Source organism: Lissotriton vulgaris, chromosome 10 (genome assembly GCF_964263255.1).
Source record: "Lissotriton vulgaris chromosome 10, aLisVul1.2, whole genome shotgun sequence".
Taxonomy (NCBI): Eukaryota; Metazoa; Chordata; class Amphibia; order Caudata; family Salamandridae; genus Lissotriton; species Lissotriton vulgaris.
This window is the reverse complement of record NC_141698.1, coordinates 456,254,964-456,268,740: the sequence shown is the minus strand read 5'-3', so window position 1 is coordinate 456,268,740 and position 13,777 is coordinate 456,254,964. Positions and strand designations below refer to the sequence as shown.

Here is a 13,777-nt window from a genome sequence, read left to right as displayed (position 1 = left end):
AAGGGAAAGGCAGTGCAGAAAAGAACCATCTCTCGCTGGGTTGTTCTCTGCATTAAAATCTGTTATGCCTTGGTGAAGAAGCAGCCCCCTGAGGGATTAATGTCCCACTTCACAAGGGGAAAGGCTGCCAGTTCAAGACATCCGTCAGGCAGCAACGTGGGCATCACTGCACACATTCGCAAAACAATAGTGCCTTGATGGTCAAGTGCGCAAGGACGGGCATTTTGCCCGTTCAGTCCTGCAAGACTTTTTAGTCTAGTTCATGAGTCCGCAACCCAATGGCTCGGGTATCTGATTCAAAGGTAAGGAATCTGCAGTTAGAAGTCTCTATCAGAAAAACAAGTTACTTACCTTCGGTAACGCATTTTCTGGTACAGACTCTATCTAGCTGCAGATTCCTTCCAGCCCCACCCATGTCTCCCCGCTTTGCGGACTGATGTTGTAGGTCTAGGGTTTCTCCCCTTTCAGGGTCCTAGTTTTGCACATGTTTTCGTCAGTCACTTCGTGGCTTTCGCTTCTGACTTGGAAATAACGAAAAGTAATGACGCCCGCGCGCCTGGGTGGTGCCTATGTAGGCAATGCGACATCACAACTGATGCCAACGACGTCACGCGGAGCCGAATGGACCCACCTGATGTCACGCGCAAGGGGTATTGCTCAGCAAAAGTTTACGGATCCAGCCTGACGCCTGGGAAATTTAAAGGTAAGGAATCCGCAGCTAGATAGTCTCCACCAGATAATGCGATAACAAAGGTAAGTAACTTGCTCTTATGGCTGTGTGTTGAATTGAAGTTTTTGAACAAAAATATTGTAATTGACAGTCATCCTCTGCTGTGGATACAAGAATTACTGACGGCTGTCAATGGTGCTACATATTTTTCCAATTTTGACCTCAAGTCAGCATATAACCATGTGAATTTGGATGATACTTCAAAAGATTTAATAGCTGTTGTTAATCCATTTGGGGTGTATAGGTTTTTAAGGATGCCGTTTGGGCAGGCCTCGGCGACCAGTGTTTTTCAGAAGCTGACAGATGTGTTGTTCAGGACTTAAAGGGAGTGCTGGCTTTTCAAGATGACATACTCATCTTTGACAAGACCTGCAAAGAACATGACAAGTTGTTAGATTCTGTTTTTGGTACTCTGGATACCAGAGGCATGACTCTCAGTAAGTAAAAGGGAAATATTTTAGTAAGAAAATTGATTATTTAGGACATAACTTTCAAGTGATGGTATTTTTCCAAAGGCAGACTTAGACAGTGCGTTGAACAATGCAGTGAGACCATATAACACGAATTCTTCAGGGTTCTTTTTTAAGACTAGGAGAATATTATGTGAGACTTGTACACAGCTATGCTGTTGTTATGAAGCCTTTAAGACAACTTTTGAGGAGGATGGTACCCTTTGAATAGACCAAGGATCATGGTGAGGCTTTTGAAAAGGTGAAAAGACTAATTGCGAAGCTCTGGCTCTCATCACTTTTGTTCTCAATGGGAAATTGTATATGACTGTTGATGCCAGTTTTATTGGGTTAGGTGCAGTGGCAAGTCAGTTAGTGAAAGACAGGGAAAGAATAATCTCCTATATCTAGAGCAGTGAGAGGAGTGGAACAGCTCTACAGGACGATGGAGAAAGAGGCATTGGCTTGTATTTCGGCAGTGAAGAAATGTAAGAACTTTTTGTGTGGGAAGCCTTTTGTGTTGGTCACTGATCATAAGCTATTAGTGTACATGATAGATGTGGTGAGGTCAGGTAAAGCTTCTTCTAGACTAAAAAGATATATCTAGATTACAGGAATTTAATTTTGAAATACAACATATTTCTGGTGGGGAAAAATGTCACAGTGACTGTTAAGGTGGCCACCTAAGGATGAGGAGGAGGAAACTGTCTTTCATCAGCATGAGTGTATAGTTGCTGTGGGAGATAAATTGAACAAATGAACTTGCACCATTTCAGAGTCTGATTGGATAAGCTTATCTAAAAAAGATGTACAGTTGGCAAAAGTTAAACAATATTTTGTAAACGGGTGGCCACCCAGTAGGAATCTTTATCCAGAACTAAAGAGTTATGCTCAGGGGCCCAGTGAGTTGAGTATAGAAAAAGACATTATTGTTCGGCATGATCTGTTTATTCCACCTTTGGGTCTCAGAAAAAAAACTCATTGATTTGGCTCATTATGGGCATCCAGGGGTCTCTTGTATATTTTGTTAGAAAGTTGTGGGCCATTAGTGGTGCGGAGCTGGTGTTGAAAGTACACTCTCCGTTATTTCTCATAGGCTGTAAAAGGCAATTGGAATAAATACTTTAATTCCAACATCATTTCGTGCCTCTTCTATTCTTTACAACCTTGGTCTCAATTAGATGAACAAAGGAACCCGGCCGGCTGTAATGTACTGGTGCGGCGCCCTAAGCAGCTACCAACACTGTCTGTGCATAGCAGTGGTCCTGGTCTGAGCTGACAGTGGTAAATCACGATATGGAAAGTCAGGAGACGATGTGGTCGGCTGAGAAACAGGTTCGAGGCTCGGCGTCGACTCCGCATGATTCTGGGGCAATTACTTAACCTCCACCGTGCCTTCCAAAAATCAATGTGTCCTTCTACAAGTGAACTGTAAGGCGCTCTAAAACCTTCATATCGAGTTCTCGCTGAATATATGTGCAAATATATATTTCTGAAAGTAATCACATTGTTTAGCATTAGCCACTGGGAGCAAACATGCGTCTAGCCAATCCAAACCTCGGCTCGCCCAGAGCCCTCCTCCTCTTCCGTCAAAAGGAATGCGCCGTTGTTAAGGAACGTCATCACGTTCTATTAAGACGCTTACACTTTGTTGCTAGGGAAAGACAATGTGCGCGATGACGTTTCTTGCGTACCATGAGTGACAGTTGCAGTGGTACAGGTGGCGGGAGGGTTGAGTTGAAGAGCGCGAGACAGAAGGGAGTGAGTACCTGAGCGCCATGGAGAGAGGTACGTATCTATTAATGATGATTCTAAGGGACTAAATGGCACAATGCGCATACACATTAGAATGCGCGTACCACTAGTATAAATCGAAAGACTTGTAGGATAGGGCACGGAGGTATCTGAAGACGATATATTGAAGTATGGGCACACATATTGATGGAAATATAACCTAGAAAAAGCCTCCAAGGTTTGTGTCAGCAAGCTAATGTTGTTGGTAATGTTGTGAGACAGCGGTGTAGTGGAAGAAAGCCGTGGGCGCTCTGTTTGTTTAGATATTAGAGGTACCTTGACAGGAGAGGCAAGCCAACGGTGTAGCCAGATAACTGATGCGAGCCATGGTCAGGGGTAGAAGAGGGGCCAGGGAATGGGAGGCTCGCAGCGTCCTATGGTCAGGCACTGGTAGGATAGCTTTCATCTGGTGCGGGTGAGGGAATGACGTTGACTGAGGTTCACAACCATAGGTATCGAACGGGCATAGCCAAAACAGTGGTGTGGTTAGATAGCTAAGGACGAAGAGACTGAAGTGTGGAGAGTCGCGGGCAGATGAGCCAGGGTAGTTTTGGTTGAATGGGGCCATGCGATCAATTGATGTCATAATACTTCTCAAAACCAAATGAGACATCAAACAAACCAACATTCTAGAATGCCTGTTGCTGAGGATTGTAAGCGATGGAGGACTAGGCAGATGTTTTAGGATGGTATTTCATTGTTTTTATGCGTGGCAGATTCATTGCCAGTCACTGGTAGAACAAAATGTTTACCCAAGTGTAATGAGGAAACCTACAAAATGACCCCTTTCTGCAATATACTGAAAAAAATACCATTATGCTCTTTTTTGTGTGTGCAATTTAATGTCTACATCTACAATCTTTCTCTTAAAGGCTCACGATGTGAAGTACGCCTGGCCTAAAGCCAGGATGGGTCGTACATGTCATACATAAAAGACACAATGCTGTGATACATCAATGTCATGGGCTTGCCACTTGTGCTTGACCGAGCACACATACCTCACTGTCAAAGAAAGAATTCCAGTTAGAGCAATAGTGCTTATTTTATTGACTTCCGATTTGGTAGATGGCAGAAACCAGGATTCGAAACCGATACCTTTAGTTTATGGACATCTCTCCACAATAGAGGATAAAACTCCCGAGCTACTTTATGAATATAAGATCAGTCTTTTTGTTTGATCGACTCCCTCCCTCCCACATGTCCTATGTAACCTCAGCTCTTCATGACACTTGCATCCGCTGCTTTTGTGGGTCCTGTGCTCACTAAGCCACTGGAGTCAAGCTATCCTGGCTGAAGGCGGCTGATAGCCAGAAACCGGTCCTAGGATGCTTGATTCCGATCCAGGGAAGACATGGCTTGGCAGTTCGGTCTGGACTATTCCTATGAGGCACAGGGTCAAGACTGATTTGCAAACACTGCTCCTTTCTAAAACTCCCATGGGCATCCAACGTGTCTTGGATGGGTTTGTCTCCTTTTGTAAAGAGCGGGGTTTGGAAATTAACACCTTAAAACCAAATACATGATCTTTAACCCCCCCCGCAATAACACGCCCAAACCCCATGATAGATGGTGTTAGATTAGAAAGTGTCCATATCTTTGACTACCTCTGGCTTACCCCCAATGAATCGTTCACCTGGACCCAACATCAATTGAAACAGCACCTTAAAATGACTCAGATAGCTGGGGGCATACTGAAACTCTTGAGTAGATCATCGTACAAACCGATTGGTCCCCCATTAGAAATCTACAAACTGTGGGCGCGCGGGGCAGTGTCCTACGGGGCTGAGTTGTGGGGTCACAAGACTAGCTCAGCAATTACTGTTGCGGAGAATAGATTCTTGAGGCAATTGACAGCTCTGCCCGCGAGTACCCCACTAGTGCTGCTAAGATTGGACCTTGGCATTAGACCTACCGAGGAGGAACTGGCGCTTAGACCTCTAACTTTTTGGAGGAGACTCTGGGTCACTCCAGAGCTGTTTGAATATAGGCAGGAGCTAATGGAAGTACTGGGCTTGCCTAATGCGGGCAGGCTTCCCTGGTTAAAATATGTCCGGAAGGAACTTGAGAAGCTTGGACTTGCTTCAATGTGGTCAGACCCGGAGCATACATGTGCTGGTATTTCACGAAAACAAGTGGTCTAGCTGTTCCGGGAAAACCGCATGGCGCAGTTATCATCAAGCTCCCAGCTGGGTTCACTTTCAGCTGGGTTCTTATCGATCAAGGACTCCTACTTTTTGGAGCAAGTCCTGGACGTTATTAGCCCTGCTGCCTCAAGGAAGCTTTTTCTCCAATGGCGGCATGGTTCGCTACCCATCAGATCTTTTATGTCTGATTGGTGCGCACTATCGCCGAAGAATTGCCCAGGGTGCACTGCAGCTCTAGAAAATGAGGTCCATATTGTTTTCTTCTGTCCTGCTTACCTAAACCCGAGATGGAGGTGGATCATCCCAATATGCAAAAACTTGGGAACAAGCCACTGCCTTCAGGTGTTTAGAATCCTAAAGACGGATCTCTCTCCGGTTGTGGTTTTCGCTGTTACAAAGTTTATAGCAGCAATGTGGAACACCAGAAGGGCACCTGTGGCTAACCTATAAACTAGGATATAGAAGGTACATAATAGAATTTTACTGGGGCTGGTATTAGAATTAATAGGGCAGGCGGGTCATCTGTGCTATTGGAAATATACATTGTTATGAAATGGTTTTATTACTTTCTGTTTCCAAACACTTTATTGTATTATTTTACTGTTTTATTGTTGTTCTCTTTTATGACAACATTTTGTCGAAATAAAGATTGATGATGATTTGCAAACGGCCATGTCTGAACTGGGGTGGCTTAGTGAGCAAAATAACAATGGATTAAACCCAGATCTGTGACTGGGGGTGAATGTTTTGCCGTTGTGCAACATTCCGTCCATCATCTTGTGTGTTTTGCTGTTAACTCTATGTAGTAAGTGTATGCCCAGACGTGGGTCCTGTGCTCACTAAGCCACTGGAGTCAAGCTATCCTGGTTGAAGACGGCTGATCACCAGAAACCGGTCCTAGGATGCTTGATTCCGGTCCAGGAAAGACATGGCTTGGCAGTTCGGTCTGGACTGTTCCTATGAGGTACAGGGTCAAGACTGATTTGCATATGGCCATGTCTGAACTGGGGTGCCTTGGTGAGCAAAATAACGATGGATTAAACCCAGATCTGTGACTGGGGGTGAATGTTTTGCCATTGTGCAACATTCCGTCCATCATCTTGTGTGTTTTGTTTGTTTTTGTTAACAGCACATAGTTTGCATTCTGGGACATGTAGTTCTGCATTTCCACTTAATGGTACGTTGTACCACGTCCCAGCATGGAAATTGTTATTAACCTAAATCTACAAGTAGATGTTACACTTCCAAACCTAGAAATATGGGTATGCTCTTATTGACAAAAACACGTCCCATCATGAACATTGTTATTAACTTAAATCTACAAGTAGATGTTACACTTCCAAACCTTGAAACATGGGTATGCTCTCATTGACAAAAACCCACTTTTCTTTGAAAAAAGATTGTAGACACAGAAATATATGTTCATAGACATTGTAAACAGATCGTGTGAATGTGTGAAAATATTTTTGAAAGGTGCTGCAAGAGCCTAATTATTTGTAGTTTTTAGGAAGAAAAATTCAACAGCTTCACATATTGAGCTAATAGGGCTTGTTTGAATTTGCTACAACCTACATGTTTCCATGCTTTATTAGCAACACATGATGTGTCTGGCTCTTGGCATAGCTGTGAACAAGCCTTTATTTTCTGCAGTGACTATAAACATGGAGTCCACTTCCATGTTAAATCTCCGCAGTATAGACATCACAAATGGAAACCCTGAACTCTGACATCTGAATCAGCCTATGTGCCAAGGTAGCATGATAATGCATTTATTTTTTATTGACAACATCACACTGGAATATTAGTTGGGAACAACTGAGGGTGAAGAGCCTCAAACAACCAAAGTGGAAGTCGCTATTGCTTGCGCAGGCTACACTGACGATTCACTGCCAGTGGAACACGTTTTCTTGTCTGTTTGTTGTTTACTTGAACTGTCTTCCATTGATGTTAGTCTGCCTTGTTTCAATCTGAAGATCTGCTTCAAAAGGCTTCTAGGCTTGTTAGGGCATGCTGCTTGATGCATCCGACCGCTCTCCATTGTGGTCATGCTGAAATGCTGGCTTATTGCTGGTCAACTGGGAACAGAGGTTACCGATTAGCGCTTTACTTTTCTTTGGGGCTTTTTCCCTTAAACCTTTGGATAATTTATACCTCTGATTTCCCGTATTGGATTTGTGTCATTTTGTTTATGATTGTATTCTATTTTAATAAATTGCAGTGGAATTAAAAAGAAAACACTTTTTAAATGGTTTGGTATTTGTAAATGCTTTTACAGATTTTCTCTAGGGTAAGCCCGTCTGCTTTGTGCCGTAGCTACAAGGGTTTGAGCTCAGGTTTAAATGATTGACATCTATGCCTGGACCTAACAGGTTAGTGACTTTATTACTTGTGGACTTCCCTCCATGCCAATTATTAATCTGCTCTCTTAAATATCTTCAATCCCCTATTGATTATTAATCGCGCAGTCCTTTGATGGCTGTTCTCTCCTAGAGTTGAATATCGAATGGGAGCCAGTCCCAGCCTGATTGTCTTTCACCCAGGCCTTAAAAAATCCACTAGACCACTCCCAATTGCTAGTGAGATTTTATCAGGTCAAGCTATTTTTAGAACCTACTCGTACTTGCTGGCGAGTACATTTAAGCTGGAAGAAACAGGTGTTCTGTTAATTCAGAAAGTGAATGAGCAAATAAGAGGCATTTAAATCTTGTTTTTATCCTGACACATTTGCTGACTGCTCAAGGTCAGAGGTCAAATGTCAGTTTGGCTTGTTAGGTCTCGCCTGAACCAGCGCACATGCGCTGCTCAGCAAGGCTTTAGTAAGGGCTTTAACCTAGGAATACATGCTTGTGCATGTGCTTTTTATTTTTGTCCCACTCTTCGCCTTTGCATTCGTCTTTCTAAGAAAGACAGCACGTAATTGGCCAAAGGGAGGTGCATGTCCCGCCTTCTCTGTCCCCATTGCCTAGGGTGCTTGCGAACGCGCGTGGTGCCATCTGTTCCTGATCAGGTTTCGATGGCAGCTGCATCAGTTGCATTCCTTACAGCATGCGCCCGTGCTCACCACTCCCGGGCTTGTTTTTTTAGCGTTGAGGAAAAGCTGTGCTTCTCTCCTTTTTGGAGATCGATACTTGTTGATTCTGTCTTCTACTTTACATTGTTTCTTTCCTGATGCTTGTTATTTGAATCGAGCGGTAGGCAAAGTTTTTTTTTTTTTTTGTGAATGAGACAGGACCACGTGGGATTCTACCTGACGCCAGTGTGCTCTGCGGAGGACATTCCTCCCTGGCCATTAGAACCCAGCAATTTTGAGGGTAATATGTATTTTTGATACTTGGTGAAAGCAGGGTACTTTTCATATTTATAATGAACTGTTCCGTGTTTTTTTTAAATCACAGTAATGTTTATGTTGCGCTGAACGGTGGCAAGTACGTGTGTGTGTGAGAGAGAGACAGAGAGAGTGGGCAGACAGAGGGGACAAGGGAGTGTGCGGATGGATAGGTGAGCGGTAAGCCTGGGTGAAAGCGTAGTGCAATGTGTGTGTGCGTGTTCCTCTGGGGATGTGTGCTTCCCCTGTCTGTGCTCCGTATGTGTACTGTGTGCGTTAGTTTTGTGTGTGTTTTATGCATGTGTGCCCGTTTTTTGTTTCTAATATTCAGTCTCTTTCTGCTCTCCCATGTGCCCCCTTTGAGATCCTCCTCTCCTTCTGCATTCTGCCAGCACCCTCCTACCCAATAGTCGTCCACCACCACGTCCACCACATCCACCACGTCCACAACCACCACCACGTCCACCACCACCAAGTCCACCACGTCCACCACGTTCACATCCACCAGCACCACGTCCACACCTCCACCACCACCACCACGTCCACCACCACCATGTCCACCACAACCATCATGTCCACCACCACGTCCACCACCACCACATCCACCACCACTACGTCCACCACCACCACGTCCACCACCACGGCCACCACGTCCTCATCCACCAGCACCACGTCCACCACCACCTCGTCGTCCACCACCACCTCGTCCACCACCACCACCTCGTCCACCACCACCACCTCGTCCACCACCACCACCACCACGTCCACCCCCACCACGTCCACCCCCACCACGTCCACCACCACCACGTCCACCACCAGCACCACCTCGTCTACCACTTCCACGTCCACCACCACCACCATGTCCACCACCAGCATGTCCACCAACACGGCCACCACCATGTCCACCACCACCACGTCCACCACCTTCACCCCCACATCATCCACCTCATCCACCACGTCCACCACCACCATGTCCACCATCACAACCACGCCCACCACCGCCACCATGTCCACCACCACCACATCCACCAACACGTCCACCACCACGTCCACCACCACCACCACGTCCACCACCACCACCCATGACGGCTAAAGAGTCACTGGATGGCAGGGGTAATAGGAGTGTGAACCCCGGCCGTACATGAGACATTTAAGGATGCATTGGGTGTGAGAAGACGGGAATAGGGGCTAGAAGTATTACACCAGGCCCAAGATACATTTTGAAGAGGCACAATGTCACAGGGGCTCCTGTAAAAGCACTCTCAGCATCTCTACCTCACAGTGGCAGACCTGCACGAGCCACTCACTCAAAACAAGCATTGGCATAGCCAATAGGTCTTGCCTTTGGGACCTTATAAGTGTTTAGCCATGCAACACTTGATGTTGTTGCACCAAGGATATTGTGCTGGATAACTAAATACTTATAAGGTCTCAAAGGCGAGACCAATTGGCTATGCCAATGCTTGTTACAAATTCTTTCTAAGATGAACCTGGGAAATGTTTTTTACTTTTCATTCACTTATTACATTTAATGATGTTTGTCAAGTGAGCTGACAAGAATTGTGAAACAAAAGGATGTAAAATGTCAGTTTTTTTCCTCTAACATTTAAACTGCTTGTAAGTGAATAGTACAAGTATTTGAAGTATAATAGGAATTATAAAATAACTTTTTTTTGTAATTCAGGTGTGATGCAAATAAAGATTTAAATAGGGGAAAAACAAATCAGCTCACTTTACTTGGTGGTATGCAATTGAAAAATATTTGCATGCACTTTATTTCCAAACATTGTACACTATGTTGTTTGAAAACCACCTGTCAGTGACAATTTAATTGTAAAATCTGCTGATTGCAAATGGCAGTGTGCAGCTACTTTATGCTTTAGTTATGTATTTATTAAAAGTGACAGTTTTAAAACCTGATTTGAGAAACATTCCTGCCCTCGCCCTGATGGCAATGCAGTTAATGAACTAAAAGGCAAGTCAGTGGTCATGTGTATCCTTTATGTGGCTAGATCTGTATTCTATATGGAGCTAATATTTAGTTTATTAAATCAAACAAAATAGTTTTCTGTACAGCACAGTTGCTAAACTCGTGTATTTTAAGGTGCTGTCATTTGTGATAAAGAAGAAAATGGCGTCTCAGTGAATTTAAATACTTGCCCAGGATCACATAATTTGAAACCAGTTTATGGGTCAAGAGCATTATAGTTAGGTCGAGTAGATTATTAAAGTCACTAGACCTGTCGGTCTAGTAACATTTTTAGGATTTTTTGAGGCCTGAACTTTCCCCTCATGCTCACCAATTGTAAGTATGCTGTGACATGAGCCTCTCTTAAAGTTCATGCAGCTGTTGCTGACCAATGTAGGGAGAGAACCAGTAGCCGCACCATAGATATATCAATATATTATCCTGATTCATGGGTTAGCAAAGCATTAATCATATTAGGTCCTCAGAACTTCAGTTTGCAACATTATTGGAGCGTTTCATCTTGTTTTGGTATGTTTTATTGAGTATTTTTTATCTTACAAACAGAATCTCGACCTACATCATGGATAGAGACCACTGCCCTATTCTGCACCATAGTGCAACTTTAACTGGGAGCCCTGGGCACAGACCTGATCACCGCTCCCTTTTGCACCTGCACCTGCCCCAGGGGCTTTGCATATTGAGGAAAACCAGTTTAAAGCCACGGTCCTCCTTTCACTGTGCAGATTGCTTTTGAAAGGGGAAGAGATACCCCTCCAGGCAGGCGCAGTGCGCGATGGCAACAGTCTAAAGGGGATTTCTGGTGGGGCTCCAGTTGGCACTTTTTTATGGCTTGAGATCTCTTATGCCTCCGTGCTGCACAGGTGCAGAGGCAAGGTATTCTCATATGCGGTGCTACACCACCATGCAAATAAGAATATGCTCCTTGAGATTGCATCAGTGCTACATGTGCTACAGAATGATCTGCATTATTGATTAGGGCATGTGAGCGTCTGCTGACCCTCTGTAAATTGTCCCACAGGCAGGCAAAAAAACGGACGTACTCAGCTATTTTGGGAATATGATCATTCTTGTATCAGCTAAAGTATTTAACCTCTGCGGTCAAAATACCTCCAATTCCTGCCTTTCTCCAGGCTGTAGGCAATGGAAACATACATATTGCATTTCCTCATATGGTCAGTAGCTAGTATTTTAAACATGAAACCTACATCTGAAAGTGTGTGTTTTTGTTTATAGCTTGCATTTACTTAGTGATCTTAGTTATCAAATGGATTTTAAAACATTTGTCAGTGAACTCTTGCACTTTCCACTTTTTTTATTTACTTTCAGGTGTTGGTATACCGGTTGTATATATTCGTATTAAACAATAGCTATGGGAAAGAGGACAAGGTGAGAGGTTGCCTAGTTCATGAAGAGACATTGAGCTCACTCTATCATCTAAGTGATGATACGAATTTAACATAGTATGTGCAGTAGTGATGCAACTGACAGGTTTTATACATTTGAGGTCAGCAGTGGAAAATAATCTGTATAGTCCGCAGGATGAGTTTTATGGCATGAACTAAATGATTGATGTTAAGGCAGCTTTCATTGATTGGTGATTCTTTAGTTTGGCCTTTACGATTTCCAATAAGGGAACAAGTCTTTTATGGGAAGGAAGGGCATGCCATATCCTAGGTGCATTCCCTAATGATGGCTATGACACCAAAGTCTGCCCCTCCTTCGCCTCCTCCTCACTGCCGTTGCAACAAAAGGGCACCAGCTCCACTTCAGGTACGCAATTGTCTTTATTACACGTTCAGGCAGTCATAACAAATGTCGGTAACAGCCGTTACTTTGATCACACACACATACATATACACACAATCACACACACTATTGTTTTTTAAGCTGGTGTTTTGCAAAGTAGTTTAGCTTGCTTCTTAGTTGTAAGGTAATGGCTCTTCCTTTTATTTTTTTTGCATGGTCACCCCCAGGTTTTTGGACTGATGTTGCTGGTTTTTCGACTCTGAAGGTGGACAGAGGTTTGCTAACCAGATCTTGGTGCCCTTGCTCTTACCATAAAAAGTGTATGTGTAATTAATTCATCCACAATTGGCAATTAGTATATTGTAATTAGTATATGGTACCAGGAGTACCAAGGGCCTGTAGCGTCAAACGTTTCTCGTGGACTGTAGCACTCATTGTGCCATCATGAGAGAAACAAAGTAAAGTGCAACTCCCATCCCACCATTACTGGTTAGCAGAGCAGTTTTTGACTGCTAACTCGACTTACCATTTAAAGTAATGGCAGAGCCCAAGTCTTTCTTTTCAATACCTATGTCACCCCCTGGGGGCGTGGCTTAAGGTGTCAAGATGGCGGTAGCACTCTGAAAGTGCTCCGGAACCCTCCGTCCATCGGCCTCTATCTGTGGGGACCCTTGGCGACATCCGGGTAGCTACGAGGTGGCAGGGATCATTCTTCAAGAACTGTGGTTGGCCTGTGAACCAGGATGGTGCTGTCCGAGTCGAGGCGCAGTGCGGCAGGTACGAAGAGGGCGGCTAGAGGTAAAATGATGGTTCTGGTCTGCCACTGAGGGAGTGGTGCCAGGCGGCCCTCGAGTCAGAGAGCCGCAGTGAGGGTGGCTGAGGCGGTGAGGCAGGAGTGAGAGGCTCTCTTCAGCAGACAGACAAGTTTGGTGCTGCAGCCCAACAACTACAGGTTGTGGACATATACCTTTTTAGGGGTACACTGGTGCATGGCCAATCTTTTGTCCACAGGTTCAAAAAACAACAAAATAGAGATCAGCACTGGAGTAGGGATAAATCACTCATGAGTGGGACCACGTCCACGCAGCACTCTCAAGTGCTGCCTGAGGTAGTACACTGAGCACAGGTCTTTTATACAGGTTTTCTGCTCTGTAAGCATGTGAACAGAAATAGGAAAGAACAGTTTTATAAATAGTTATCAGCAAACAAGGGCAGATAAAAACTACATGGTCAGCGAAGTGGGAGGGAGGAGCAGGAGTGCCTATGGCAGCAGAAATGATTGACAGTCAACAGATGTACTGGCAGTTACAAACTCTCAGCAGATACATTGCTTTTAGCTGAGTCAGAAATTCAACTAAAATAGATAGCACAAGCAGAAAAAGACGACCAGCAGAGGACGGGAGAATTATGAAGGAAACTTAAATGGACACCTCAGCCAAAATGGCTGCTGATTATGCCAAATAAAATATTACATGTTTTCCACGAGGTGAGTGCTGCGGTCCCGGTGAAGGCATGCGCATGGGCCTGAGGGGGTGGCGAGGCCCGCCCTGCCCCGGGCTGCAGCTCATGAATTGGAGTCTCCAATGTGAGGCTGGGTGT

The 13,777-nt window shown here is 44.5% G+C and overlaps 1 protein-coding gene across 1 annotated transcript in view; it reads left to right on the top strand.

Moving 5' to 3' along the window:
• Positions 1-2,880: 2,880 nt before the first annotated feature.
• Positions 2,881-13,777, top strand: part of WDR90 (WD repeat domain 90) — a 1,374,469-nt gene continuing 1,363,572 nt past the window's right edge. The window contains exon 1 of the mRNA XM_086941318.1: positions 2,881-2,967. Within this exon, the coding sequence (XP_086797444.1) occupies positions 2,958-2,967 (10 nt within the window). The 5' untranslated portion in view covers positions 2,881-2,957. The remainder of the gene's footprint in view (positions 2,968-13,777) is intronic.